Below are 25838 nucleotides of genomic sequence, written 5' to 3'. Positions count from 1 at the left end.
ACTGCACATCATCCATTGTTAGGATCCACTTGAATCTTTGGTGTGAGACGAGATTTTTTTTCTTATAAATGAAACATTATCTGGAATGCTCTGCATGAAAGGGTAATTGAAACAGATTCAATAGCAGGGATGTGAATGCCCCAGGGCAAAAAGCCCTGAAATTTAGCAGCAGCAAACCTGTGGAATTGCAGCAGCAGCAGCAATGTGCCAATAATTGCAGATCCCAGCATCTACGGTAAAAATGAAAGTTAGGGATTTACAACTGACTGCCATCATTGTTACAGCTGTAACCATGTCTCTTATACTGGAAGAGGAGGACTCAAGCCACATTTCCTTCCACTAATCTGGTGTGACACTGGCTCATTATCCCCGATCTGTGAAGCCTGTGTTAGAATAGAAGGATACATTCTATTCCTCATCACTGGAGTGAATAAATACTGTGATGGGAAGAAATTGGCTAAAGAAAATAAAGTTAAAATAAGCCAAGTTATTTACAACAGGGATTAGGAAATACAAGTCTGAGAAAGTGCGGAGCGAGCACAAATTGGTCTGAGAGCAAGGGGGAACAAATAATAAAATTAGGCATTCAAGGCCAAAGCCAAGGTGTAAGACACCTTAGAGCTGCCATCTTGCAAAGCACGGGCCAGTACCTCATGCAGAGAGAGAGGTATCACATAAGGAGCTGAATAAATCAGGAAAAAAAAAGGGGAGAAATTAAGAATGAGAAGAGCAGTGAATGGGCCTACAGCCATTGTACAAAAAGCAGACTGGTCAATTCAGATGTTTGGAGAGTAAAAACTAAATTATTCAGAACGGTACGTCCCTAGTGCCTACAAATGAAACTTTTATTTTCAGATTTGAAAAATGAGATTTGTGAAATGCGTAGTTTCAATTATAATTATCAACAAACCTAAGAAACTGTTTACTACTGACACACACACACAAGGGCTGTATTATGAGCAAAGGTTATCATTTGTGATGTGCACTGATCCTGCAGTGTTTCACCATGTCGTGGATCAGGAGTTGAGGTGTGCAGCTTCTTCAGTGATATTCTAATTAACAGAAAGACAGAGAAAGAGCATGCTTGAAGGTTAAACATATTTTGAGGTTAACTTCAGGAAAAATGATGAAACTAAACAACACAAGGTGTCAATTGTATTATACCAGAGTCATCAATAGATGGTGAAAAAATCCAACCCACATAGGAGAAGGTTGAGGGGATTTTGAAAGCAGAGAAACCAAAGAACAAAGGAAAGTGTAGAACAATACACAATAATTTTGTAGATGATCAAGTCCACCCCCAATTTAGCTAATACAGTTGTGCCATTATGTCAACAACTCACAGACAGAACAGTGGGCGGCACGGTGGCACAGTGGTTAGCACTGCTGCCTCACAGCGCCAGAGACCTGGGTTCAATTCCCACCTCAGGTGACTGACTGTGTGGAGTTTGCACATTCTCCCCGTGTCTGCGTGGGTTTCCTCCGGGTGCTCCGGTTTCCTCCCACAGTCCAAAGATGTGTGGGTCAGGTGAATTGGCCATGCTAAATTGCCCGTAGTGTTAGGTAAGGGGTAGATGTAGGGGTATGGGTGGGTTGCGCTTCGGCGGGGCGGTGTGGACTTGTTGGGCCGAAGGGCCTGTTTCCACACTGTAAGTAATCTAATCTAATCTAATCTAAAAAAAACAGAGTGGGACTGAGTGTCAGACAGTACTAGGAAGAGTGGAAGCACTGATCAGAGATGCTGCTTTGACCCACGAGGACACCATGCCACAATTTGTTGTTGTTTCTGATAGATGATGATGATATGGGGAAGCCTGTAGCATAAGCTTCATGTATCTTTAGGTCCCTGCAAAATTACCCACAAATTAAGCAGGAGGCAGAAGCAACAGAAAATGGTGTGACTAAATTCCAAGTACTTGCATGTTAGGGAGCTCACTTTTTTAACTGATCGCCAAGTTCTTACAATCATAACTGGCTTAAATACTAGGAGCATAGGGTTTAGGTGCAAGGGGGAAAGTTTAAAGGGGATGCACAAGCAAAGGTTTTTTTTTTACACAGAGGTGGTAGGCACCTGGATCGCACTGCCAGAGACATGGTAGAAACACATGCAATAGCAATGTCTAACAGGCATTTAGACAGATACATTAACAGGCAGGGATATAGAGATACAGACCAAGTTCAGGCAGATGGGATTAGTTTAGAATGGCATCATGGCAGACAGGGCCATGGTGAACCATAGGGTCTGTCCCCGTGTGTGCTGTTCTATGTTCAGGAGAGATGGACCGGCATTTATTGCCTGCCCCTAGTTACCCTTCAAAAGGTGGTGATGAGCTGCCTTCTTAAACCACCACAGGCCACCTGTGACCCACAATGTCCTTTGGGAGGGAGTTTCAGGATTTTGACCCTGCGACAGTGACGCTAACAGCAATACTTTTCAAAGTCAGGATGGTATGTGGCTGGAGGGGAACTTGCAGGGGGTAGTGCTCCCATGTATTTGCTGCCCTTGACCTTCTAGATGGGAATATTGTGGGTTTGAAAGATACTCTCAGGAGCGTCGGTTAGTTTCTCATGCATCTTAAAGATAGTGTACACTGCTGCTACTGAGCGTCAGTTGGTCACAGTGAATGTATGGTCACGGGGCTAGAGTTTGTGGTATGGTACCAATCAAGCGAGCTGCTTTGTCCGGGATGGTGTTGAGCTTCTCGAGTGTTATTGGAGCTGTACCCATCCAGGCAAGTGTGGAGTATTCTATCCCACTCCTGACTTATGTCTTAGAGATAGGCTTTTGTCTGAAACGTTGATATTCCTGCTCCCCGGATGTCACCTGACCTGCTGTGCTTTTCCAGCACCACTCTAATCTGGGCTGAGATTAGAAACAGGAATGACCACCCTGTTGGGAGTTTTCTATAGGCCTCCAAATAGTTCCAGAGATTAGTCAGTTTTGAGAAGATTTGTAGCTCAGGTTAAGGTTCTGGATATGGGTTTCCTTACTGAGCTGGAAGGCTTGGTTTCAGACGTTTCATCACCATATTAGGTAACATCATCAGTGAGCCTCCGGATGAAGCACTGGTGGTATGGTCCACTTTTTATTTATGGTGGTTAGGTTTCCTTGGGTTGGTGACATCATTTCCTGTGGTGATGTCATTTAGAACATAGAACAATACAGCGCAGAACAGGCCCTTCTGCACTCAATGTTGCGCCGATCTGTGAACTATTCTCAGCTCATCCCCCTACACTATCCCACCATCATCCATGTGCTTATCTAAGGATTGTTTAAATCTCCCTAATGTGGCTGAGTTAACTATATTAGCAGGTAGGGCATTCTACGCCCTTACCACTCTCTGAGTAAAGAACCTGCCTCTGACATCTGTCTTAAATCTGTCATCCCTCAATTTGTAGTTATGCCCCCTGAACTTTAACTCAGGAGGTGGTAAATGGGATCCAAGTCAATGTGTTTGTTGAGAGAATTCCAGTTGGAATGCCATGCTTCTGAGAATTCTTGAGTGTGTCTCTGCTTGGCTTGTCCTAGGTTGGATGTGTTGTCCTGGTCAAAGTGGTGTCCTTCCTCATCTGTGTGTAAAGATACTAGTGAACATGGGTCATGTGTTTTTGTGGCTAGTTGATGTTCATGTATCCTGGTGACTAGTTTTCTGTCTGTTTGTCTAATGTAGTGTTTGTTACAGTTCTTGCATGGTATTTTGTAAATGACGTTTACTCATTTACTCATTGAGTGTCTCGGGTCCTTCAAGTTCATTTGCTGTTGTTTTAGTGTGTTGGTGGGTTTTTAGACTACCATGATGCCAAGGGGTCTGAGTAGTCTAGCAGTCATTTCCGACACGCCTTTGATGCGGGGGGGTGGGGGGTGCCTAGGGTTTCTGGATGTGGGAAAAAGCTGGCCATACCACCAATGCTTCATCCGAAGGTTCACTGATGATGTTACCACGTATGGTGACGAAACTTCTGAAACGGAACCTTCCAGTGAGCAAACCTACATTCAGTTCCAGAGATGTAAAGGAAAGAAGAAAGATAAATAATCCTGGATAGGAGTGAGAGTAATAGGGTAGTCGTTATGGGGAAGTGTAACTCCAAATATTGACTGGAAATACTATAATTCAAATACTTTAGACACGTCAGTTCTTGTCTAATGTGTGCACGAGGGTTTCCAGACAGTACGTAAACAGGCCAACAAGGGGCGAGGCCACATTGGATTTAATACTGGGTAATGAACCCTGATAGGTGTTAGATTCTGAGGACGGTGAACACTTTGGTGATACTGACCACAATTCGGTTAGGTTTACTTTTAACGGTAGAAACGGATAGGTATATATCGCAGGGCAAGAGTTATTGCTGGGGGAATGGCAATTAAGTTGTAATTAGGCAAGATTTAGGATGTGTAGGATGGGAAAGGGCACTGCAGGGGATGGGCACAATTGAAACGTGGAGCTTGTTCAAGGAACAGTTACTGCATGCCCTTGATAAGTATGTACCTGTCAGGCAGGCAGGAAGTGGTCAAGCAAGGGAACCATGGTTTACTAAAAAATGTTGAATCTCTTGTCAAGAGGAAGAAGGAGGCTTATGTTAGGATGAAACGTGAAGGCTCAGTTAGGGCGATTGAGAGTTACAGGTTAGCCAGGAAAAACCTAAAGAGAGAGCTAAGAGGAGCCAGGAGGGGAAATGAGAAATCGTTGGTAGGTAGGATCAAGGAAAACCCTAAAGCTTTCTATAAGTATATCAGAAATAAAAGAATGAATAGAGAAAGATTAGGGCTAATCAAGAATAGTACTGGCAAGTTGTGCGTGGAGTCCAAGGACATAGGGGAAGCGTGAAATGAATATTTCCCGTCAGTATTCACACAGGAAAAAGACAATGTTGTGCAGGAGAATACGGAGATACAGGCTACTGGACTAGATGGGGTTGAGGTTCAGAAGGAGAAGGTATTAGTAATTCTGGGAAGTGTGAAAATAATTAAGTCTCCTGTACCAGATGGGATTTATCGGAGGATTCTCTGGGAAGCCAGGAAGGAGATTGTAGAGACTTTGGCTTTGATCTTTATCTCATCATTGTCTACAGGAATAGTGCTAGAAGACTGGAGGATAGCAAATGTTGTCCCCTAGTTCAAGAAGGGGAGTAGAGACAACCCTGGTAATTATAGACCAGAGAGCTTTACTTCGGTTGTGGGTAGTGTTGGAAAAGGTTATAAAAGGTAGGATTTACACTTAGCTCGAGAGGAATAAGATTATCAGGGATAGTCAACACGGTTTTGTGAAGGGTTGGTCGTACCTCACAAACCTTATTGAGTTCTCCAAAAGAGTGACCAAACAGGTGGATGAGGGTAAGGAGGTTGATGTGGTGCATATGAATTTCAGTAAAGTGTTTGATAAGGTTCCCCACGGTAGGCAATTGCAGAAAATACGGAGGCATAGGATTGAGGTTGGCATGGCATTCCAACTGGAACTCGATCAACAAACACATCGAGTTAGACCCCATCTACCACATGCTGAGAAAAAGAACAGGAAATGACATCACCACAGGAAATGACATCACCAACCCAAGGAAACTCAAATATAAAACTAGAAAGCTGGAATCAGCAGTGCTTCGCCTGGAGGCCCACTGAAGATGTTACCTAGTTTGGTGATGAAACGTCTGATAATGAACCTTCCAGCTCAGCGAGCAAACCTACATCCAGTCAGAGAGTAGTGGTTGGTGGAAAATGTTCATCCTGGAGTTCAGTTACTAGTGGGGTACCGCAAGGATCTGTTTTAGGTCCACTGTGGTTTGTCATTTTTATAAATTACCTAGATGAGGGCGTAGAAGGATGGGTTAGTAAATTTGCAGATGACACCAAGGTCAGTGGAGTTGTGGATAGTGTTGAAGGATGTTGCAGGTTACAGAGGGACATAGATAAGCTGCAGAGCTGGGCTGAGAGGTGGCAAATGGAGTTTAATGCGGAAAAGTGTGAGTGATTCACTTTGGAAAGAGCAACAGGAGTAAAAACAGTAATGGGCTAATGGTAAGATTCTTGGTAGTATAGATGAACTAAGAGGTCTCTGTGTCATCCCTGAAAGTTGCCACCCAGATTGGCAGGGTTGTTAAGGCGGTGTACGGTGTGTTAGCTTTTATTGGAAGAGGGATTGAGTTTCAGAGCCATGAGGTCACGCTGCAGCTGTACAAAACTCCAGAGTATTGTGTACAGTTCTAGTCACTGCATTATAGGAAGAATGTGGAAGCTTTGGAAAGGGTTCAGAGGAGATTTACCAGGATGTTGCCTGGTATGGAGGGAAGGTCTTACGAGGAAAGGCTGAGGGACTTGAGGCTGTTTTCATTGGAGAGAAGAAGGTTGAGAGGTTAGTTAGTTAATTGAGACATATAAGATAATCAGAGGGTTAGATAGGGTGGACAGGGAGAGCCTTTTTCTTCGGTTGGTGATGGCTAACACAAGGGGACGTAACTTTAAATTGAGGGGTGATAGATATGGGACAGATGTCAGAGGTAGGTTCTTTACTTAGAGAATAGTAAGGGTGTGGAACACACTGCCTGCAACTGTACTAGACCCACCAACTTTAAGGGCACTTAAATGGTCACTGGATAGACATATGGATGAGAATAGAATCGTGCAGGTTAGATGGGCTTCAGATTGGCTCCACAGGTCGGCACATTGAGGGCTGAAGGACCTGCACTGCGCTGGAATGTTCTAAATTCTATTCCATCTACCAAATTTCTGCACACTTATCCTGTTATATCTCTCTGCAGACTTGGCGTCATCATTACCACTTCCCTCTTTCTTACTTTTGAGTCACCCCAAATTTATCTTTAGCATATTCATTCATCCAAGTCACCAATATACACTGTAAATAATTGTGGCCATTGCACGTACAATTCTGAAAATGTTCTTTGTCCCAACGGTCTCTTCCTCTATCCATACTAAAACACTACCCAGAAACCAAATGGTTATCTTAAGTTGCCTTATATCCGGTTTCTCATTACATGGCTTTTCAAAAAATCCTGCTCAAAAAACTGTAATAAAATTTGTCAGGCATGATTTCCCTTCAAGAACCATGCTGACTCTATTTGATCATATAACGCATTTCTAAATGCTTTTGTATTACATCGTTTATTAGACTTTAACGTGTTTCCAATAACAGATGTTAAGTTAATGGTCTTGTAGTGACCCATTAGGCCCAGGGGATGTGACGGTTTTTGGCTCCATTCGTTTCCCTGGCACTTTTTTTTTCTAACTGATATCCTGCTTATTTCCTTCCCCACTTCAGCCCCTTGATAATTCAGTATATTTGTACCCATCACCATAAAGACTGATGCCAAATATACGTTCAACTTGTCTGCCATCTTCTGGCTCCTTGTTATTATTTCCATAACCTCATTCTTTAAGATCCCAGCATTCACAGTTGCCTCTGTTCCTTTTTTATATATTTGAAGGAGCTTTGAGTTCATGTTATTTGCGGAGTTGTCCTTGCAATTTATTTTCTCTCTCTTTTGGTCTTTTTTTTTGTTGGCTTTAAAAGTTTCCCGATCCTCTAAAGGTGTCACATTGTATATTTTTCCTTCCTGTTTGATACTGTGATTAGCTTCCTTAGTCAACCATGGTAGGTTTATCCCCTTCCTAGAATCTTTCTTCCTCACTGGGATACATCTTTGTTGAGAGTCATTAATTTAAAAAAAAGTTCATTGCTCATAAATCATTTTCTCGACTAAACAGCTTGCCCTATAATACCATTCTCATGTAATTACACTTACTTACATTTAATAATATCGGTTTCTAACCCAAGTTCCTCGCTCCCAAACTGAATGCTAAATTCTATCATGTTATGGTCACTATTTCCCCTGGCAGACTATTTTTTAACTGAGATAATTTATTAAATTAACTGAGATAATTTATTACAATACCTCTACTGGTTAAAACTCCAACCCCATTATAAACTCCCACTATTCTCTTGAACTGACAGGAAGACAAAAAAAGATGGTGTTCTGAGGGGAGGGACACCTGAGAAGACTGTTCAGTGACCCTGTCCACAGAGTTCCTGAGATAGAACATAGAACATAGAACAATACAGCACAGAACAGGCCCTTCGGCCCACGATGTTGTGCCGAACTTCTAACCTAGATTAAGCACCCATCCATGTACCTATCCAAATGCCGCTTAAAGGTCGCCAATGATTCTGACTCTACCGCTCCCACGGGCAGCGCATTCCATGCCCCCACCACTCTCTGGGTAAAGAACCCACCCCTGACATCTCCCCTATACCTTCCACCCTTCACCTTAAATTTATGTCCCCTTGTAACACTCTGTTGTACCCGGGGAAAAAGTTTCTGACTGTCTACTCTATCTATTCCTCTGATCATCTTATAAACCTCTATCAAGTCACCCCTCATCCTTCGCCGTTCCAACGAGAAAAGGCCGAGAACTCTCAACCTATCCTCATACGACCTACTCTCCATTCCAGGCAACATCCTGGTAAATCTTCTCTGCACCCTCTCCAAAGCTTTCACATCTTTCCTAAAGTGAGGCGACCAGAACTGCACACAGTACTCCAACTGTGGCCTAACCAAAGTCCTGCACAGCTGCAACATCACTTCACGACTCTTGAATTCAATCCCTCTGCTAATGAACGATAATACTCCATAGGCCTTCTTACAAACTCTATCCACCTGAGTGGCAACCTTCAAAGATCTATGTACATAGACCCCAAGATCCCTCTGTTCCTCCACCTGACTAAGAACCCTACCATTAACCCTGTATTCCGCATTCTTATTTGTTCTTCCAAAATGGACATCCTCACACTTGACAGGGTTGAACTCCATCTGCCACTCCTCAGCCCAGCTCTGCATCATATCTAAGTCCCTCTGCAGCCGACAACAGCCCTCCTCACTGTCCACAACTCCACCTATCTTCGTATCATCTGCAAATTTACTGACCCACCCTTCGACTCCCTCATCTAAGTCATTAATAAAAATTACAAACAGCAGAGGACCCAGAACTGATCCCTGCGGAACTCCACTTGTAACTGGGCTCCAGGCTGAATATTTACCATCTACCACCACTCTCTGCCTTCGACCGGTTAGCCAGTTTTCTATCCAATTGGCCAAATTTCCCTCTATCCCATGCCTCCTGACTTTCCGCATAAGCCTACCATGGGGAACCTTATCAAATGCCTTACTAAAATCCATGTACACTACATCCACTGCTCTACCCTCATCCACATGCTTGGTCACCTCCTCGAAGAATTCAATAAGACTTGTAAGGCAAGACCTACCCTTCACAAATCCGTGCTGGCTGTCCCTAATCAAGCAGTGTCTTTCCAGATACTTGTAAATCCTATCCCTCAGTACCCTTTCCATTACTTTGCCTACCACAGAAGTAAGACTAACTGGCCTGTAATTCCCGGGGTTATCCCTATTCCCTTTTTTGAACAGGGGCACAACATTCTCTACTCTCCAGTCCCCTGGTACCACCCCGGTTGATCCTTTTGGCTTGCCAGGACTTGTTTCTCGATCTCTTCTCGAGACACTTTTACTTGCTTGCAGGAGGCCGGAGCAAAGAGCAAAGAGCTCACAACTTATAGTGTCTGACTTTTGGGCTAAAAGCGACAGTTTTCAGCAACTGGTGCGGGAAATAAACTGACTTTCTTCAAGGATTACATTTTGGTCACCTGTTTTGTCAATCTTTGCTTAATAATTGTTCATATTTATATTTCATATTTGACTGTTAGAGTCGTACAGAAGAAGGGCTCATGCCCGAAACGTCAATTCTCCTGTTCCTTGGATGCTGCCTGACCTGCTGTGCTTTTCCAGCAACACATTTTCAGCTCTGATCACCAGCATCTGCAGTTTTCACTTTCTCCTCAGAGTCATACAGTCCTACAACATGGAGATAGGCCCATTGGCCCAAACTGGTCTATGCTGACAAAGACTTCTATCCACAATAACTCAATTTCCCTGCACTTGGCCCATATCCTTCTAAACCTTTCCTATCCATGTATTTGTCCAAATGTCTTTTAAATGTGGTTAATGTAACTGACTCAACCACTTCCACTGGCAGCTCATTCCATATACATACCACCCTCTGTGTAAAAGGTTGTCCCTCTGTTTCCCTTTTAGTCTTTCCCCTCCAACCTTGGTTAGGCCACATTTGGAGTACTGTGTGCAGTTCTGGTCGCCTCACTTTAGGAAAGATGTGGAAGCTTTGGAGAGGGTGCAGAGAAGATTTACCAGGATGTTGCCTGGAATGGAGAGTAGGTCGTACGAGGATAGGTTGAGAGTTCTCGGCCTTTTCTCGTTGGAACGGCGAAGGATGAGGGGTGACTTGATAGAGGTTTATAAGATGATCAGAGGAATAGATAGAGTAGACAGTCAGAAACTTTTTCCCCGGGTACAACAGAGTGTTACAAGGGGACATAAATTTAAGGTGAAGGGTGGAAGGTATAGGGGAGATGTCAGGGGTGGGTTCTTTACCCAGAGAGTGGTGGGGGCATGGAATGCGCTGCCCGAGGGAGTGGTAGAGTCAGATTCATTGGCGACCTTTAAGCGGCATTTGGATAGGTACATGGATGGGTGCTTAATCTAGGATAGAAGTTCGGCACAACATCGTGGGCCGAAGGGCCTGTTCTGTGCTGTATTGTTCTATGTTCTATCTATCTATGTTCTAATGCCATCTCATCTTCGATTCACCAACCCTGGGAAAAAGACTGAGTGCATTTGCCCTACACACACCTCTCATGATCTTATACACTTCTATAAGCTCCCCCCTCAGTCTCCTACGCTCTAAAGAAAATAGTCCAAGCTTGTCCAACCTCTCCCTATAACTCAGACCCTTGAAGCCTGGCAACCCCCTGGTAAATTTCTTCTCCACACTTTCCAGTTTAATAACATCCTTCTTATAGCAAGGTGACCAAAACTGAACACATTACTCCAAGTGCAGCCTCAGCAATGTCCTGTACAACTGCACCCATCTTGAGATATTTTACAAATTGAGGGCGCTATATAAATGTAGATGGCAGTTACAGACTGGGTATTCTCAATCAGGCAATTCACAAGGTCTCACCAAGTTATTATTATTCACAAACTGCTTCAGGTTTCCTTTAAAAAAAAAGAGTTTCTTGTCAGTCCTTGTGATCAGGACATACCTGGTTTCTGATCAGTTTCTTTGGTTTTGTTCGATGACTTTGCTGAGGACTCTTTTTCTGACATGTGCCGAATTTCATGCTCCTGACCCCCAACCTCTGGTATGGACTTTGGTTTTCCTTCCTTTTCAATTTTCTTTTTGGATGCAGTCACACTAGAGGTAGTAACTGGAGGTCGGTGGACAGGTAGAGGCTTTTGGGCTGATGGAGGAGATGCAGGGTGCTGCTTGAATCTGTTGGGAGGAGGACAGTCTTTGGTATTGATATAACATTTAAATAAAAGCAATCTATTAAGACCTGACAGCGACACTGAGCAGAGAACCATATCATTGTTTAAAAACACAATTACAATTCAGTATCAAGAAGCAGTTCTCAAAAATGTTTATTTGTGTTTAATTCCTTTAATATTTGCGACACGTTCTATCCAAATAGAATCAAATACCAGCATCTCACTACAAAGTTTATTTGTACATCCCTTCCTGAAAATGAAAAAACCTGGAAACATTCAGAGTTACATTAGGATAATTTAGTGCAAGCTCTATTGGATTTCAGTCACTGTAAAGGAGACAATGTTGCATAGACTTAAGCTCCAATCTCCCTCATGACTTTGGGTATCAGGCAGGTAATGACCAATACTCTAAACCGAAGTGACAGTGCCTGAGGGCAACCGATGCCTAATGACTTCAAATAGCTCAACTCCATGCAAGTCAGTATTTGTACATTTCATTTGGTGAGCCAACTGAGGTTCAGTAAAAGCAGTACACTAGGGAGCGAAGATAGATTACATAGACCCCAGAGATCGAACAATTTGTTCACCTGCTTTCAAAACCTAGAGTTGAGAAAATACGTTTTCTATGAAAACTGGCGAAAATTCAAAGTACCACCTTTAATAAAGGTGAGAACAGAGTGGGGATAAGTGGGAATAGTGGAGGGAGGGAGGATGAGAGCACTGCACAGAAGAGGACAATAGATAGCCCTCGAAGGGAGATAAAAACAGCCTCATATATGTCTGATTCGCATGGTGATTTCCGCAGAATCTCAATGAGGACACAGCAGTTAGAGGCATAGATAGAGTCATAGAGACATACAGCACAGAAGCAAACCCTTCGGTCCAACTCACCCAGGGCTGACCAGATATTATTTATTATTCAAGTCCCATTTGCCAGAATTTGGCCATAGCCCCTTCCTATTCATTCACCCATCCAAACGCTTTTTAAACACTGTAATTGCACCAGGCTCCACCATTTCCTCCAGCATCTCATTCCATACACACACCACCATCGGCATGAACAAGTTGCCTCTTAAGTCCCTTTTAAATCTTTCCCGTCTCATCTTAAACCACGCCCTATAATTTTGGACTCTCCTATCCTAGGGAAAAGACCTTGGCTATTCACCCTTCATGATTTTATAAACCTCTCTGAAGTCACCCCTCACTTCTGATGCTTCAGAGGAAATTAGCCCCAACCTATTCAGGCTGTCTCTAAAGCTCAAATGCTCCAATTCCAGCAACATCCTTGTAAATCTTTTCTGAATCTTTTCTATAGCAGGAAGATCAGAATTGAATGTAGTATTCCAAAAGTGTCCTCACCAATGTCATATATAGCCGCAACATATCCTCCCAACTCCTATAACCAGTGAGAGGGGGGTGCTTAAAGAATGCTGCATGCTTCAGCTTATGTTGGAAGATTTTTGCAAAGAATCTATCATCAGGTTTGTATAACTCTAAAAGACAGTTCATCCATAAATATGATAGCTCAAGACAATAGGAGGCCATTCAGCCTCCTTGGCCTGTTCCACTATCTAATTTGATCACTACTGATCTATACTTCTTCCATAGATCTCCCTGAATAAACATCAGTTACTAGATTAATGGTTTTATAAAATCATCTTAAAATATCTATTGCATTACTTGGTTGTTGTAGGTGATGTTGATCTTTTTGTCGCTGAGTTTGACGGTGATGGGGGTCGCCGAGCCCCTGAGTTTGACGGTGATGGGGGTCGCCGAGCCCCTGAGTTTGACGGTGATGGGGGTCGCCGAGCCCCTGAATTTGACGGTGATGGGGGTCGCCGAGCCCCTGAATTTGACGGTGATGGGGGTCGCCGAGCCCCTGAATTTGACGGTGATGGGGGTCGCCGAGCCCCTGAATTTGACGGTGATGGGGGTCGCCGAGCCCCTGAATTTGACGGTGATGGGGGTCGCCGAGCCCCTGAATTTGACGGTGATGGGGGTCGCCGAGCCCCTGAATTTGACGGTGATGGAGGTCGCCGAGCCCCTGAGTTTGACGGTGATGGAGGTCTCTTTACCAAAACTGGCGAGGGTGAGCGTCTACGGTTTGACGAAGCAGGAAATGAAGGACGTTTATCCTTAGTTGGTTTCTGTTTATACAAACCAAATAAGCCAATTACTACTACATTAAATAGCTTATCAGTGTCTTGCTCTACAATTACCGGATGTTCACATCAGTGAAACATCATTTCATGTCTACAATATCAAAGTTGCCAATCGTTCCATTATACATTCTATTTGTTGCTTACCCATTTCCCAGGCACTTGTTCATGACACAATGATGCAGTCTGGAATATAGGCATCTACTAAAGTAAATGCCCTGTTCCATTTTGCATCATATCATTTCCCATTAGTCCAGCTCCGATTGGATATTATCTGCACACTTCAGATGCAGTTTGGGTTTATATACTTTGCCTCGAGGTGTGATGGGCATCTTCACAATAAACGTGAGAATCATTTCATCACTAACCATCTCAATGTGTCTGGACAGAACTGTCAGAATTAGAAGCTCTTAGCCAGGAAATTGGAGAATGCTTACTCAACCTTTTAACCTCAGTTCAGTCTTAGGCTGTAGGTGAAGGGATGGTAAAACTGTTGGCATATTAGACATATAGCTGCAAGCAGAGTCCTGGCTGGATGTGTACCCGTCTGCACAACCACACAGGTTTACAGTGGGATTTACATTGGTTGCCGGTGACTCACAAAAGGAGTAACTAATGATGTGTACACTCTACCACACCAACATCAACACAAGCTCAATACCGAGAATACCTGACTGCCACCACGCCATGTTTCTTTGCTGTACCCTAACAAAGCAGACATCATCCTCAGCTATGTTCCATCACACTTTGGCTAACACTACTCACTACAGGAAGGCAGCCACCTTAGCAAATCACTATTGGGTAGCCCCGGGATTTGAAAATAGAATGTAAAGGCTGAACTGGAATTTTGTTTTTATTCATTGAGGCAAATGAGAGTGGCAAGGCCCAGCACTGTTTGCCCATTCCTCATAGCCTCGAGTAGATTACTTTTATTTACTCACTCACAGGATGTGGGTATCGCTAGCCAGGCTAGCATTTATTGCCCATCCCTATTTACCCAGAGGGCAGTTAAGAATCAACCACATTGTTGTGGGTCTGGTGTCACAAGTAGGCCGGATCAGGTAAGAACGGCAGTTTCCTTCCCTAAGGACATTAATGAACAAGATGGGTTTTTCTGACAATTTGCAATTATTTCATGGTCATCATCAGATCATTAAAACATGTTGATGTTGAGGCTGCCTTCTTGAACTGATGCAAGCTGAGCAGGTTGGTATGCCGGAGTGGCTTGCTAGGCCATGCTAGTCAATCACATTGGTACAGGAAAGGGAAGCAGATTTCCTTCTTTCAAAACACATTGAAGACACACCGGATTCACCAAGGAACAAAAGCAGGCCACTTGGCCCTATTAACTTGTTCTGCCATTCACAAAGACCTTGGCTGGTCGGTGACCAAGCTCCTCATTTGTCCCATATCTAGAATAGTTTGTATAACAGAAATCTATCAGTATCAGACTTAAAAACTAACTCAACTTGTATAAATAGACTTACATGAAAAATCTAAAGTGAACTAACCTTTGCATACATTGAGGAGGAGAAAGTGAGGACTGCAGATGCTGGAGATCAGAGCTGAAAAATGTGTTGCTGGAAAAGCACAGCAGGTCAGGCAGCATCAAAGGAGCAGGAGAATCGACATTTCGGGCATGAGCCCTTCTTCAGGAATGAGGAAAGTGTGCCCAGCAGGTTAAGATAAAAGGTAGGGAAGAGGGACTTGGGGGAGGGGCGTTGGGAATGCGATAGGTGGAAGGAGGTCAAGGTGAGGGTGAGAGGCCGGAGAGGTCGGGAAGAAGATTGCAGGTCAAGAAGGCGGTGCTGAGTCAGAGGGTTGGGACGGAGATAAAGTGGGGGGGAAGGGAAATGAGGAAGCTGGAGAAGTCTGAGTTCATCGGCGGAAGATGAGGCGCTCTTCCTTCTGTTGTCGTGTTGCCATGGTCTGGCGATGGAGGAGGCCAAGGACCTGCATGTCCTTGGCGGAGTGGGAGGGGGAGTTAAAGTGTTCAGCCACGAGGCGGTAGGGTTGGTTGGTCCGGGTGTCCCAGAGGTGTCCTCCACATTGGGGAGACAGGCCACCTATTTGCGGAACGTTTCAGAGAACCAACCAATCCAACCACCCCGTGGCTGAACACTTTAACTCCCCCTCCCACTCCGCCAAGGACATGCAGGTCCTTGGGCCTACTGCATCGCCAGACCATGGCAACACGACGCCTGGAGGAAGAGCACCTCATCTTCCGTCTAGGAACCCTCCAACCACAAGGGATGAATGTAGATTTCTCCAGCTTCCTCATTTCCCCTTCCCCCACCTTATCTCAGTCCCAACCCTCTGACTCAGCACCGCCTTCTTGACCTGCAATCTTCTTCCCGACCTCTCCGTCCCCACCCCCTCTCCGGCCTATCACCCTCACCTGAACCTCCTTCCACCTATCGCATTCCCAATGCTCCTCCCTCAAGTCCCTCCTCCCTACCTTTTATCTTAGCCTGCTTGGCACACCCTCCTTGTTCCTGAAGAAGGGCTCATGCCCGAAACGTCGATTCTCCTGCTCCTTGGATGCTGCCTGACCTGCTGCGCTTTTCCAGCAACACATTTTTCAGCTTTGCATACATTGAATCCACATGCCCAAGTTTCACCCATTCATTCACTCCAGCAATGCTTCTTTGGAGCTTATGGTTCCATTGAGACTGTGTACAATGCTGTTTTTATCCGTGTATCATTGATCCATTCAATCTCTGCTCTGACTCAGAAGGTTTCTGTTCCATCTGAGTCATTAGCAAATATGCTGAAAAGCGGAGGTTCAGTTTGATAACTCAAATATCTATCCATTCTCCTTACCTTGTTTTCTGTCACTTAGCTAATTTCCTCACTAGATCAGCAATTTCTCTTTAGTAATCAGCCTTTCAGGAAGGACTTTATTAAGTGCCTTCTGGAGGTTCAGTGACATTCCACTGATCACTACTTTAATCACCACTACTACAATCCAATTTTTTCATACCTGACAATATTGATTTAGTTTTTACTTTTAAATTCGACTAAATTAGTTAACTGAACTAAATTCTGCAGCTTCCATTGTAAGTTTTTAACTTGAATATTGGGATAATTCTTTGATTGTTAGTTCAATAACATGATCATTGTGCAATTGCACTTAATGGCACAACTTTCTGGATACAAAGATACTTGGTGGGTCAAAATTCTCCCTAACAGCATTGAATATCACTACAGCATGTGGATTGCAGCGATTCAAGAAGGTAGCTCACCACCACCACCTTCTCAAGAGCAACTAGGGATTAGTAATAAATGCTGGTCCAGCCAGTAATGTCAACATGCTGGGAATGAATCTAAAGGAATACAGCCTGTATGAATAGATGTTGGTTGTGACTCAGTAGCAGCAATCTCTGCTCTGACTCAGAAGGTGATATTACTATCCTAGGCTGATATAATAATTCAGACTTCCTCATGTACTGCTCAGAAATAAGAGTCATCTTTCTGGTGGAACATTGAACCAGGCCCCATCTACCATCTCATGTGGGGTAAAAAGAAATCACTTGGCCAAGGTAGTCAAAGGATTAATGAACAAAAACATGCACACTAATAAATCAATGTAAACATGGGCACAAACAGAAAGATAGTCAAATAAATACTTTTCAAACAAATTCAACAAATGGCCCCTCTTTCCACTAACCTGAGAGGCTTCGACTGATGTAGTGTCTTTGGCAGAGGCTTCAGACACAGGGTTCTGTCGGTCTGTGCTCCGGCTACGCAGAGGCTGGTTTGGGGGGTTGACGGGTCTAGCTGAAGCTGAACGAGGACAGAGATGAGACTCTACAAGGTTAGAATTTGAAATAGGAAAGCAAGAAAAGTGCAAAGCAAGAAAATAAAAAGAGAAAAACAGAAATGGTGCATGTTAGGACCACGAATGAATAGCAAAGTGCAGACCACCACACTTGATTAACAGACACCATCACCATGCTTTGGTTAGTAATTAAAGTGGAGAAACATCAAGGAAAAATGGAATTAATAGAATTGACTTTCAATTGCCAAAACGTTTTGTGCCATTTGTACACAGCGAGTTAAATAAGCATTAAACCACAGGACAATACTGTAATTGAATGAGAAACATGAAGACAGTGATTTCATGACACATGGACAGTTATTGAAGCTACCGGCTGAGATCATGCAACCTGTGGGCCACTATTTGTTTTCATTTAATTGCAGTCATCCGTTCAGTGACACAATGAGGATGTCTGTACCCCAAACATCATTACCCACCCCAAAAACGGAACACTTTCTAAGAAGTTAAACAGTTAAAAACACATTAAACAGCAATGGGAAAAGCACTGGGTTCCATGCAGCAGACATGGCGATGCTCCAGCCAGGCTGAACATTCAGCTGCCAGGTGCAATGATTATATAAAATTCCAGAGCAAAACGCAGGACTTACAAAATATGCTGTAGACGGTAAAAAGCAGCAAATGGAGAGATTTTAGATCAATGAAAACAAAGCATCAGAACATCAAAAACAAAATCTGCAACTTGTCAGAACAAGAGAATAAACTATTACTTGAATGGACTCCAATTTTTAATAAAAACGCATCTCTTTTTCAGATTTTCACCAATTCGCCAACAGTTAAACATCTCTTCCTATCTAGCTAGACTGGAACTTGGGACAGACCAGGCAAAATGAAGCAATTTTTCCAAATTCTTAGCTATACTGAAGAGTTCAAAAGTCTTTTCAAATTGGCTAATTGGTAATGAATGATCTCACACTGAGATTCAAAAGCTGTAAATGTGAAATGAAAACAGGTACTTCAAAGATCAGGGAACAGCATGGAGGGGGAAACAACACTAATGCTTCAGGTCGTTAACATTGTGTCAGACTTTCATTCTGATGAAAGACGACAGACCGGAAACATTAATTCAACTGCTTTCACCAAAACTTGGAGGTGTTGTTGTTGGACTGCAGTGGATGAAGTTAAAAATCACAAAACACCAGGTTGTAGTCCAACAGGTTTATTTGGAAGTACCAACTTTCGGAGTGCCACTCCTTAACCACCTGATGAAGGGTGGCACGGTGGCACAGTGGTTAGCACTGCTGCCTCACAGCTCCAGAGACCCTGGTTCAATTCCTGCCTCAGGCCACTGACTGTGTGGAGTTTGCACATTCTGCCCGTGTCTGCGTGGGTTTCCTCCAGGTGCTCCAGTTTCCTCCCATAGTCCAAAAATGTGCAGGTCAGGTGAATTGGCCATGCGAAATTGCCTGTAGTGTTAGGTGAAGGGGTAAATTTAGGGAAATGGGTCTGGGTGGGTTGCGCTTCGGCAGGTCGGTGTGGACTTGTTGGGCCGAAGGGCCTGTTTCCACACTGTAGGTAATCTAAAAAAAAGACCTGTTGGACTATAACCTGTTGTTCTGTGATTTTTAACACTCTCACCAGATTTACTATCAGACCCTGCTGAGTATTTCCTGTTATCAGTTGTTAATTTTCATACTGATGTATATATCATTGTACCAAATGTGATTAATAGCAACCAAAACTCTCAAACCTACACATGAATTTGCTGGAATGCTTCTATCAAGTTTTAGCATTCTGCAGTAAAATGTGTTTCTGAAAAGAGCAATTCACAATATTCTCATCTTAGTTCTTGTACTCTATAGCAGATAAATAAATATGGAGAGGGGATGGGAGAGATGTAATGATGGGGAACTAGGAGAGCATGTGAAAATTATACAACAGCCTGAGGTTTGCCTTTCTGATTGACCTGTACAACAAGAACATCAATTGTCACATCAAATGTCAGAAATAAAGAAAGCCTGGGGGTTAGGTGGCTGCTTCTTTCTTTCCGATGGCCAGGACTAAAAAAAAAACAAAATATTGAAACTAAAATTAAAAATAAAATTATAAAAAAGGTTAGAAGCATTGCATTAGATTAACCTGAACTCTTTTTCTGATCTGAAAACAAGAAAGGCAAGAGAGAAAAATAGGGGAGAGAGAAAAAGACAGTAAAAATGATCAGATTAGAGATGCAGCAAAACGTTTTGAAAACTAGAGACTTAAGTAGCCTTTTGTTTTTACCTTTTGACCTAGCAGAGATTGGGGAATTAATCAATCCCTGGGTCGGTCAGTTATTTCAGGATTTGAAGTAATGTCATGTGATACTTAAGACATGCTGGAATCAAACATCTCAGGAGGTTCAAGCTCAGAGAGTTTGTACCAACCTACAAAAGCCTGAAATACAATGCTAAAATACAATTCAAAAACACGGTGCTGTTTATCATCTTCTATTTTCTACTGGTTGCATAATTAACCTCTTCTAATAGAAAACAAAAGACTGCAAATACTGGAAATCTGAAATTAAAACAGATTGCAGGAAACACATGGCATGTCAATCAGCATCTGTAACAGGGAGCAAGGTGTTAACATTCTGAAGCTGGATAAACACGAGACATTATGAATCACTCTTATCAACACACATTGTGATTCTGGGTTATGATCTGTCTTTTTTGGGAGGTATCTCTGAATCTAACCTTCAATAATCTCTGATATCATTATCCACGCTATGTTCAGTGTAATACATTTTTAAAAATTCATTCACAGATGAGATCACTGGCTAGGCCAACATTTGGGCAGCACGGTGGCACAGTGGTTAGCACTGCTGCCTCACAGCGCCAGAAACCCGGGTTCAATTCCCACCTCAGGCGACTGACTGTGTGGAGTTTGCACATTCTCCCTGTGTCTGTGTGGGTTTCCTCCGGGTGCTCCGGTTTCCTCCCACATTCCAAAAAAAATGTGCAGGTCAGGTGAATTGGCCATGCTAAATTGCCCGTAGTGTTAGGTGAAGGGGTAAATGTAGGGGAATGGGTCTGGGTGGGTGTGCTTTGGCGAGTCGGTGTGGACTTGTTGGGCTGAAGTGCCTGTTTCCACACTGTAAGTAATCTAATCTAATCTAATCTAATTTATTGCCCAACCTTAATTGTCCAGAGGGCAGCTTAACAATCAACCACATTGCTATGGGTCTGGAGTCACATGTAGGCCAGACCAGGTAATGAAGGCAGTTTCCTTCCCTAAAGGGAGTTAGTGAATCAGATGGGCTTTGCCGACAATTGACAATGGATTCATGGTCGTTATTAGACCCTCATTTCCAGATTTTAAAAAAAAATTGAATTCAAAATCCATCATCTGCTTTGATGGGATTTGAAGGGCATTCCCTCAGATGTTACCTGGGACTCTGGATTAATAGTCTAACAAATATACTACAAGGCCATTGCATCCCTAATGATCTTTCAAACTATTAAAATCTGAGGAACTATTGGGTCGAGAAATTATGCTTAACTAATTTATTAGAGTTCTTCCAAGGAGGTAGTAGTGTTAAAGGAGAACCAATGGATGTACTGCCAGCTTCCACCCCTCTCTCCCACCGCCCCCCACCCCATCACCACACCTCCCCTGTCAGCACCATCCCTCATGTAGGGGAGTGGGTGTTCTGTGAGTTCCCTACATCTCCCCCACAAGTCACAAAGCCCAATGTGGGACCTTCTTTGACTCTGGGCTTTATTAGATCTGGTAACTGAGTTGAGAACCGAGTTGAGAAGTTCACTTTCACTATTCGTCATCAGGACAGAGCTGATGCCCCAGTCAGCGAGCGCTTCTTGGTCCTGAGCTGAATAAAAATACTTTGCTACATTAGCAGAGAGCAGCCAAGAACATGTGTAACCACAAGGTCAGTGTGCAGGCAAAGCGTTTAATGCAATCACCCTCAATAAATATATGGCTTTTAGAAATGTTGTCTTTGGTGAAGAGAATTACCTGCAGAACTTTGTCCAGCTTCTGATATAGCAGCAGCACTCTTGCTCCTAGCTAAAGAGGACTGTGTGGGGGTTAGCAGACGGCTGATGATGTTACTCTCCAGGGGACTGTTCTGGGAACGCCGAGCTGAGGGGCAGGAATACATCAAAAAGCAAGTCAGCATAGTTTTGACTTGGTGTGTGTGTGTGTGTGTGTGTGTGTGTGTGTGTGTGTGTGTGTGTGTGTGTGTGTGTGTGTGTGTGTGTGTGTTTGCGCGCGCGCATGTGGAGTCAGAGAAGGAAGGGAGGAGGATTAAAACATAAATGGTGACAAAAACATGTTCAGTTAGCAAATGCTTACAGAGAAATAGAAAAGGGTTAAAAACGTAAACAAAAACTTCACTATCCCAACCAATTAGATAACTGGCAGTAAACAATATTCAACTCATGGTAATAACAAAGGCATGGTGGGTCCCAATAAACACACTGCTGGCCATTAACAAATAAGCAGAAGTCTGCTGACTAACATAAGCAAGGTGCATTCAAACAGAATACTGGCAAACATATCAGTACGAGCAAACAAATAAGCCTCCGCTTGTGGGGGCGGGAGTAACTTGCTTCTAAGTACGTGGAGGCATCAGCTTCAGGAAGCTACCTATAATGAACGTCACGTTGCCACAGTCTACTCTGTGTAAATGGTGTAACGTAGCCAGAGGACAGTAGCAGCTCCCTGTATAGCTGTGCCTGTGTTAAGAAACTGGGGAAGTTACATTAGAGGTACATAGCCCGCTGTAAGCTGTAGAAATGGAAAATATTGGGAAGTTTTGGTCATACTCCTGTTTAGAAAGTTCTGTTAGTGAATTAGAGGGTTAATACTGGATGAATAGCAGACTTCACGATTGAAAAGATTTCCAAACTGAAAGAGGTTAATCACAAACAGGATGCAACAGGCTAAAAAAAAATCAAAATTGCACAGATAGAGTCAGGAGTTGGTCAGATTGGATTGCATTCTGTCAACATAGGCCCTTTCGTACTGTCACCACAAACAAGCTAGAAAATGTAAAAGCTTTGAACTTGTTCCCTAATGAGAAGAAATTAATATCATCAAATCAGCAAGATGTTCTGTGTTGCAACAGGTGCAATTTTGAGACCCAGTGCAATAAATCAAAGTAGAAATATTCATATAGCATCAAGTTAAATACATTTAATATTCAGTGAATATTAAATATCATGTTACAGGGGAACTGTCTGATGCAAATTGGTAGCCACCTTGCAGATCGTCCTTTTTGTCTGTTTGAGATAAAGAACGAGGGTTGCTAGGCAATCTATTCAGCGAAGAGCTTCTCTTGTCTGCTGTGTGTAAGAATCAATGGCATTATTTCATTATTTCCACAACATCTTCAACACCAAAAGCTGCTTCCAAACCCTGCAGGCTCACTTCCAAAACTTCAAAACTGCTTAATCCTTTTTTAGTGTCAGGGTTTAAACTAAAAGCACACAACAATGTGATTGAAATAATTCTCTGATCAAGTAAATGACTGCAAGAGAGCCTGATTTTTCTTAAAAGGTGGAATGCAACATTCACAATTGTTCAAAACAGCATGTTAAATGTGGCTAGAAAGCATTTCTTGCACCTGCTTGTTCCACCTGGGAGACACACTGTTCTGGTTGGGAGGTTTTACTACCCAATCGGTTTAATGAAGCACTTCTTTTCTTCAAAGACGCACCTAAAAATCAAATTCAAATTCTGTTAAATGACTGAAGGCAAGTGATTAATGAATGACAACCTAAGAACTAGAACTATACCTTAAACCCATACAATCCCATTTCACCTTAGCATCAGAAAAAGCTGCAGCTGTGACTCAGCGGGCAGATCTTTCAACCTGAATCAGTGGATTGTGGTTTCAAGTCCCACACCAGGAAACACAAAACCTACACTGACACTCCTCAGGAAGGCAAAAGTGTAGTTCTATTGCGCCTGGACTAGTAATCCAGACACCCACATAACATCTGGGGACTCATGTTCAGTTCCCACCACCAAAGGGGTAAAATTTGGAATACAGCCACACAAGCTGCTCAGTTCAACGGCTGTGCAGCAACGTAGGGATGGTCACAGCCTATAAGAGAAAATAAAAGTATACTACCGAGCTGTGCCAGTCAGAAGGCCTGTACTGAGAGAGTGCTGCAGTGTTGGAAGGTCAGTACTGAGAAGGAGTTACGTCACATCTGTCTTAAATGCTCAATCCTTATGGATGTAGGTTTGCTCGCTGAGCTGGAAGGTTCATTTCCAGATGCTTCGTCACCATACTAGGTAACATCTTCAGTGAGCCTCCGATTGAAGCACTAGTGGTGTAGCCCATTTTCTATTTCTACGTTGGGTTTCCTTGGGTCGATGATGTCATTTTCTGTCCCTTATCTCAGCAGGTAGTAAATGCTTCAGTGCTTCATTCAAAGGCTCACTGAAGGGGTTACGTCGTATGGTGATGAAACGTCTGAAAACAAACCTTCCAGCTCAGCGAGCAAACCTACATCCAACTACTCAACCTGAGCTACAAATCTTCTCAAAACCCGCTCAATCCTCATCCTGTGATTATGCTCTCAGGTTCATGACTCAGCAGCCGGAGAAACACCGTATTTAAAATGGTTATATCCACACGACAGCAGTGGCAACACATGAAGAGTACTGTACTTCAGGAGCTACAAGTGCTTTAGAATGCCATGACAGGTGCTCTACAAATGCAAAGTCTCTCTTACCTTAGGATTATTGAGATTTTGCTGTTAGCTGGCACTTGCTGTAATTGAAGTTCTTTGCTAACTGATTGCAACACAAGGTGGATGGAGCACATTGAGACACATCGAACTGCCAAGTGGTGATTGTAGGACTGACCCTCCAACGGTGCGGTGCTCTCTCAGCAATACATTGATTTGTCAGTCGACATAGTATACTTAACTAGGTCATTTGAGGATCAAATGACCTTTAGAATCAGGTGAGATGGACAATGAAAGCCTCAATAACTATTCACTTGCCAAACCACCTTCATTGATCCTCAATTTTGTCATAGCACTTCAATAACATGACCAGGAATGAGATCATCATTAACTTTGAATAGAAGAACTTATGTTTATAATCACAATCTGGTTTACAAAACAATATACAACAAGTCTGCCACATCATGATGTACTTTCCCCAATCAATCAACAAAAGCTTTTCAGCTTAGTCTTTAAGCAGCAGTTACAGTATTTGTGAAAAACCATCAGATTGAAGGTGAGCTAGTGTGGGCTAAGAGAAGAGTAAGTCACCAGCCCATTCACTTGCTCAGTCCCAGGACTCTGAGTTAGTTCAGTTCACAGATTAGTGAGGAATGTACAAAAGATTGACAAGGTGGTTTCAAGCTTGTCTTTCTGATTAGGTTCAGCTCCATGATTACATAAGCCACTCAGTTCCAGCATTTGAAACAGTGAAACATGATAATAAACATTAACTGCAGTTAAATGGTGAAGATTTTTACTCACATTTGGAAAAATATGGACTTATTAGTGATACTTGGCATGGCATTATACAAAATTATGAGGGGCATGGAGAGAATGTATAGTCAGAGTCTTCTTCCCAAGATAGAAATGCCACTCACTATGGGACATAGGGTGAAAGTTTAAAGATGGAAGAGGCAGCTTTTTTTTTACACAAAGGATGGTAAGTGCCAGGAATGTGCTGGCAGAAGTGGTGGTGGAAGCAGATACAATAGCAATGTTCAAAAGTCATCTTGACAGATATCTGAATAAGCAGGGAAGAGTGGGATACGGACTGCAGAGAGGCAAAATGTTTTTAGTTCAGGAAGACATGTATTAGTGTAGTCTTGGTGAGCCAAAGGGCCTGTTCCTGTGCTAGACTGTTTTTTGTTCTATCAAAGCTGCATAAATCTCTCACGAAAGAGATAAAAGGGAACATTCATTAGAAACTGAAGTGTATTACACAAACAGGATTTCATTTCTCAGGTTCTCCTGGGTTCTCAAGTGGTCAGACACTTTTACCCTCCTCGTTCTAAAATTGTAGCATTTCATTTTTCTGTATAAGTGATGAAAAACTGGGAGAGATTTAGGCTCAGCTTTTACAAATGACAATGATTTGCCTGAATCACTGTGGAAAAAAGGAGAACTCTTTCAGCTTTAAAAGTAATGACCCTATCCAAAGATAACCAGAAGGTTTTTCAAAAAAATAACTTACGATGACTGCTTGAAGGCAAGAGGCATGGGTGAGGCACAAAATCAATTATTTACAGCTGACTTTACCAAGGAAGAAGTCAGAGTGAAGGGGTACGTAGTCAAGAGACTGCATGGGGTACAAACTTGATAAATTGGTAGCAGTGGAGGCCGCTGGGACTTCAATTTGACAAGTCATCACTAGCTGAGATGTACCACAGGTGGAAGGCCAGTTTGAGAAAGTGGTTAAAAGTATATATGGCACCCTGGGCTTTATAAAGAGATTTCAAAAGCAAGTAAGTCACAATGAACTTCTCTAAAACCCTGGTTAGATCTCAGCTGGAGTATTGC

The 25838-nt window shown here is 43.0% G+C and overlaps 1 protein-coding gene across 7 annotated transcripts in view; it reads right to left on the bottom strand.

The window, feature by feature from the left end:
- map7d3 (MAP7 domain containing 3) overlaps nucleotides 1–25838 on the bottom strand; it is a 123296-nt gene that overhangs the window by 26875 nt on the left and 70583 nt on the right. For 2 of the 7 annotated variants that reach the window (XM_072595644.1, XM_072595639.1), the window contains 6 exons: nucleotides 22925–23017; nucleotides 22560–22643; nucleotides 21313–21438; nucleotides 17194–17333; nucleotides 13045–13511; nucleotides 11139–11368 (listed from right to left, as the gene is read on the bottom strand). In XM_072595644.1, the coding sequence (XP_072451745.1) occupies nucleotides 11139–11368; nucleotides 13045–13511; nucleotides 17194–17333; nucleotides 21313–21438; nucleotides 22560–22643; nucleotides 22925–23017 (1140 nt within the window). The remainder of the gene's footprint in view (nucleotides 1–11138; nucleotides 11369–13044; nucleotides 13512–17193; nucleotides 17334–21312; nucleotides 21439–22559; nucleotides 22644–22924; nucleotides 23018–25838) is intronic. The other 5 variants (XM_072595642.1, XM_072595640.1, XM_072595643.1 and 2 more) reach the window with 5 other exon arrangements.

The sequence above is a fragment of the Chiloscyllium punctatum genome, chromosome 25 (assembly GCF_047496795.1).
Source record: "Chiloscyllium punctatum isolate Juve2018m chromosome 25, sChiPun1.3, whole genome shotgun sequence".
In the NCBI taxonomy this organism is placed as follows: Eukaryota; Metazoa; Chordata; class Chondrichthyes; order Orectolobiformes; family Hemiscylliidae; genus Chiloscyllium; species Chiloscyllium punctatum.
Note: the sequence above shows the minus strand (reverse complement) of the source record. Positions and strands in the feature narration are given on the sequence as shown.